This window comes from Alligator sinensis, unplaced genomic scaffold (genome assembly GCF_000455745.1).
Source record: "Alligator sinensis unplaced genomic scaffold, ASM45574v1 scaffold1681_1, whole genome shotgun sequence".
Lineage (NCBI taxonomy): Eukaryota > Metazoa > Chordata > Crocodylia > Alligatoridae > Alligator > Alligator sinensis.
This window is the reverse complement of record NW_005843400.1, coordinates 89919-95523: the sequence shown is the minus strand read 5'-3', so window position 1 is coordinate 95523 and position 5605 is coordinate 89919. Positions and strand designations below refer to the sequence as shown.

Below are 5605 nucleotides of genomic sequence, written 5' to 3'. Positions count from 1 at the left end.
TTTCCACTTCCGTGCCACCCAGCAGGTCATTCCCTAGGCTGTAGGTGTGCTGGACATTTTTCCTCCCTAGGTGCAGCACTTTGCATTTCTCCTTGTTGAACTGCATTCTGTTGTTTTCTGCCCACTTGTCCAACCTGTCCAGGTCTGCTTGCAGCTGTTCCCTGCCCTCTGGCGTGTCCACTTCTCCTCACAGTTTTGTGTCATCTGCAAACTTGGACAGAGTACATTTCACTCCCTCGTCCAAGTCACTGATGAAGACATTAAAGAGTATCGGTCCAAGGACCGAACCCTGCGGGACCCCACTGCCCACACCCCTCCAGGTCGAAACCGACCCATCCACCACCACTCTCTGGGTGCGACCCTCTAGCCAATTCGCCACCCACTGGACTGGGTTTTATATTCATGATCTCAGTTATACCCATAATATTACCTCAGTCTTCACAGGCAAGGTCAGCTCCCAGACTACTGCACCTGGCAGCAGTTTGGAGAGGAGGTGAGCAGCCAACATTGGTGATAGAACAGGTTAGGGACCATTTAGAAAAAGTGGATGTGTACAAGTCCATGGGGATGGACACGATGTGCCCAAGGGTGCTAAGGGAGTTGGCTAATGTGACTGCAAAACTGCCAACCGTTACCTTTTAAAACTGGTGGTGATTGGGAGAAGTCCCAGACTATTGGAAAAGGGAAAATACAGTGCCCATCTTTATGGAATGGAAGGAGGAGGATCCAGAGAACTACAGACAGATCAGCCTCACCTCAGTTCCTGGAAAAATTATGGAGCATGTTCTCAAGGAATCCATTCCTAAGCACTTGGAAGAGAAGGTGGTGATTAGGAACAGTCAGCATGGATTCACCAAGGGCAAGTCACGCTGGACCAACCTGATTGTCTCCTATGATAAGATGACTGGCTCTCTGGATATAGAAGTGGATGTGATACACCTTGACTTTAGCAAGGCTTTTGTTGCAGGAAACCATATAATTCTCACAAGCAAGTTAAGGAAGTATGGGTTGGATGAACCATCTGTAAGGTGGATAGAAACCTGGCTGGATTGTCATCCTTAAAAAGGGCAGTAATCAATAGCTTGATGTCTAGTTGGCAGCTGGCGTCAAGCTGAGTGCCCCAAGGGTCGGTTCTGGGACTGGTTTTGTTTGATACCTTCATCAACAATCTGGAAGATGGGATGGAGTGCACTCTTATCAGGTTTGCAGATGACACCATACTGGGTAGAGTAGCAGATATGCTGGAGGGTAGGGCTAGGATTCAGAGAGACCTTGACAAATTGGATGACTGGACCAAAAGAAATCTCATAAGGTTTAATAAGGACAAGTGCAAAGTCTTGCACCTGGGAAAGACAAATTTCATGCACTGATACAGGCTGGGGGTTAACTGGCTAAGCAACGGCTCTGCAGAAAAAGATCTGGGAGTTACAGAGGACAATAAGCTGAATATGACCCAACAGTGTGCCCTTGTTGTGAAGATGGCTAATGGCACACTGGGCTGCATTAGTAGGAGTGTTGTCAGCAGATTGAGGGAAGTGATTATTCCCCTTCTATTCAGCACTAGTGAGGCCACATCTGGAGTACTGTGTCCAGTTTTGGGCACCTTGCTACAAACAGGATGTGGACAAATTGGTAAGAGTCCAACAAAGGGCAACAAAAATATTTAGAGGGTTGGGACACATGACTTCTGAGGAGAAGCCGAGGGAACTGGTTTTATTTAATCTGGAGAAGAGATGACAGAGGGGATTAAATAGCAGCCTTCAACTACCTGAAGGGTGGTTGCAAAGAGGATGGAGCTAGACTGTTCTCAGCGGTGGCAGATGACAGAACAAAGAGCCTGGTCTCAAGTTGAAATGGGCGAAGTTTTGGTTAGATAGTACAAAAAACTCTCTTACTAGACAGGCAGTAAAGCACTGGAACCCAGACAGCCTGTGGAATCTCAAATCTTTGAGGTTTTTAAGAGCTGGGTAGACAAAGCCTTAGCTAAGATATAGTTGGGGACTGTCCTGCTTTGAGCAGGGGGTTGGACAAGATTGCTTCATGAGGTCCCTTCAGCCATATCAATCACAGCTGTACACATGCAAGGTGAAAAAAGCAAACAGATTTTCACAGTGATAGAAAAAATACTGCTGTGGAATTTGGTCCCACTATACCACAGACTACATTGGCTCTGGACCATAATTATATATATATTAAATATTAGACTGGCTTTTAAATCACAGAAACTGATGAAAGAAGGACATTTAAACCGTATACTTACTTATCATCCCTTTCTAGGCATTTTACCAGGATTGGCAAAATTCCAGATTTTATTAAGTCATCAATAGGTGGATTTCTGTCACTAGACAACAATTTTCTGTAAAATTAAAATATGGCAGATGAATAAATAACTTAAAACAAAGAAAATTTTTGTAAGTAGTATGCATACTGTTTTTTCTTTACCTTGCAGCTTGTACAGCACTCAGCTGGATTACAGGGTTATCGCTTGTAGCATTCTGTAATGTAACAGTAAAAATCTTCAAAAAACCTCAAAATTGGCATTAAGCGCTAATTTAAAAAAATGAAGATATGTAACTCAACATACCTGCAATATAGCTTCTAGTGTTACATTTTGCTTGAAAAAAAGAGAAAGATTGCTTAGCAACAGGAAGATTAATGTTAAGTTAATATTAAAACTTTTTAGAACAAACATTTGAGCACTGATGTATAGTGGAACTACCTTAACTTCAAAGGCATTATGCCCTTTCATATTTGCTTTGTGTCCAATTTCATACTTTTGTAACTGAATATAAAACTCAAATCATTCAAACGAATGAATAAAGAACAAAAGTTTTCTACCCATTACATTTTTAAAGTAGAATCAAGCAACTTACTGCTTTGAAGTCAGCATCAACATCAGAGTCTTCTAAACTTTCTTCTTGGGGAACATTTCTTTTTTTCAAAAGATGTTCATCTCTTTTGTTCTGAAAAAAAAAAAGACACTTTAATGCTCATCAGTACAGAATAATCAAACTGATACCATCAAGTAATTTAGATACAACTGCTTTCAAAAAGGTATTTATAACTTCAGATTGATTTTGATTTTATAGCAAGACAACTATAAATCATTTTTTTGGTTTGAAATTAAGATGCATTTAAACACACGTGTAACCACAGAGCTAGGGAATTACTGAAAAAGAAAGTGCAATAGGTTATACGAGGATGGATATTAAACACTTTGGACGCGTCCCCAAGATCACACACTTGCAGGGGTGCATGTTTCCCAAGGGGCAAATAACAGTGGCACAAATATATGCTGCTCCAGTGTGCAGCAAAGTGACCCAGCTAGGGAAGGGGAGGCTGGGGCCAGCCCAGGTGCCAGGCTCCTTTCCTTGCGGCACACGCTGCAGCCACATGCGCCACACAGTTGTTTTTAGTGGTGGGTTTTTTGGACTCTAGGATCTCCCAGTGTCAAAAACAAACAAACAAACTCAAGCCCTGCTGCGCTGCAAGTTAGCAGCATGGAAAACAGGTGCACATGCACCGCATGTGGTTTGTGGCACTTCAAACTGCTCCGAGGTGCTGCAAACCACATGTACATGCTCACAAGGACATGCCCTTTTGGTGCAACTGTTAAAACTCTGCGTGAATTTATAGTACACATAGCTGTACTTGGATATTCACATTTAACACTGCATTAGAAATGAATGATGACCTAGTGAAATAAGGCTACTAAAATTAGTTTGTAAACAACACTACTTCAAGCTGCCTCGAATATCCACGTTACATCTATTTTAATCCTATGTGTACGCAAACATGCGCCAACAGACCAACATTTATAATACACCCCAGTCACTGTAGTATTAACAACTGTTTCTACTTACAACATGGCACCCTGAAACTTAGTACTTTATTTAGTAACTAGTCAGAGGAGCTGCTTAAAGTTCAAATTTCAATGTTAAAGCACCCACAAGTGTGTGCTTAAATCAGGATACACCATAATTTTATAACTTTCCTACCAAAAAGAAATAAAAATCTCATAAGGATTTGACTGTTCTTGGGGAATGTAGTTTGTCATTTCAATGGTTTTCTTTTTCATTAAAAAATTAGCTCTTTTTAAATTGTAGATTTAGTACTTATCTTACCTCAATGCATGCTAGGGGTTTAAGCAATTATTCAAAAAAAGAAATAGGAGATAAGTATCTATAGCTGAATACAAAGTTTAATTAGTTTCCCAAAACTGAACTATACATTTCCATCTTGAATTTAGGTAAAATAATTGAGTTGATTTGCATGATCAATGTTCAAAAAGATGATCCACTCCCCTTCTTTCTCCCAAACAATCACGTGGTATATATAAACACTACTGAATACTGTAAGCCTACCTTGAGAGCCCCTTTAGAATACATACAGATGATTCTAAATGATATTAAGTTGGAAGAGACTCCCTTATGTTTGAGTTTTACATTAGAACATGAGGTCAACTCCCTCTCTCTCTGACTGAAGAACTGCTTACATAATATTTAAATGAGAATGGCACTTTAAGTTGAAAAATGAACAAAACAACATGTCAGAAATGGAAGTACGTGGACGCTTTTCAGACCAGGATTTAGTCAACCTAAAATACCACAAAAGCTCTGAAGCAAGCTTTGTACATTAGAATGTCATAGTAAGGGACCCATACTTATTTTTGTTGACAGTTTCTTATACAACTGCTGAAAAGATCTGTATTCTACTATAGGAACCAGACGGTGCCATACCCATTACAATACCTGTGCCTAACAACTCAAAACAGTCTCCACAAACCTATGATGATTTAATTTCTGTCCAAACTACAATGAAGAAAATTATTCTCTCAAGTTTAGGGAATCAAAGCTCAATCAAACTCGGACTGCCATCAAATTGTGAGGCCATCCCTTTTCCATTTTTAGCCAAGAACCTAAACTGTTTTTACCCACTTTCAATTTTATCACAAGCAATGTAATTTTGACTTCTGCTGAAGCCAGTCACATGAACATGCAAGAAACTCTAAACCTTGCTATTGTTTCTAGCTCTGGTGGGGGGAATGTGGGAACCCTCTAATGGCTGGTATCTCTACTTCCTACCATTCTGGGAAAATACAAGGAAATAAGAACTGTGGCAGAAGCCAGAAGGCAATATCTTCTCCAGAATTGGGGGTTGGGGCATATGACTTCTGGGGAGAGGCTGGGGAAACTGGACTTATTTGGTCTGCAGAAGAGAAAAGTGAGAGGGAGGGATCTGATAGCAGCCTTCAACTACCTGAAGCAGGGTTCAAAAGCTGATGGAGCTGGACTCTTCTCAGTGGTGGCAGATGACTGAACAAGGAGCAATGCTCTCAAGTTGCAGAAAGGAAGTTTAGGTTGGACATCAGGAAAAAGTGTTTCGCCAGGAGGATGGTGAAGCACTGGAACAGGTTACCTAGAGAGGTGGTGGAATCTCCATCCTTGGAGGTTTAAGGCCCAACTCAACAAAGCCCTAGCTGGAATAATCTCGTTGGGGATGGTCCTGCTTTGAGCAGGGGGTTGGATTAGATGACCTCCTAAAGTCCCTTCCAACCCTAATTTTCTATAATTCTTTATTCTTCAGAGGAAAAGTAGCAATATTT

At 41.0% G+C, this 5605-nt stretch overlaps 1 protein-coding gene across 4 annotated transcripts in view; it reads right to left on the bottom strand.

Annotated features, from left to right (window-relative positions):
- The window catches only part of KPNA3 (karyopherin subunit alpha 3), a 91253-nt gene that overhangs the window by 39776 nt on the left and 45872 nt on the right, over positions 1 to 5605 (bottom strand). For all 4 annotated transcript variants that reach the window (XM_025195095.1, XM_025195094.1, XM_025195096.1 and 1 more), the window contains exons 3-6: positions 2874 to 2963; positions 2585 to 2614; positions 2443 to 2495; positions 2261 to 2356 (exon numbers count right to left, since the gene is read on the bottom strand). In XM_025195095.1, the coding sequence (XP_025050880.1) occupies positions 2261 to 2356; positions 2443 to 2495; positions 2585 to 2614; positions 2874 to 2963 (269 nt within the window). The remainder of the gene's footprint in view (positions 1 to 2260; positions 2357 to 2442; positions 2496 to 2584; positions 2615 to 2873; positions 2964 to 5605) is intronic.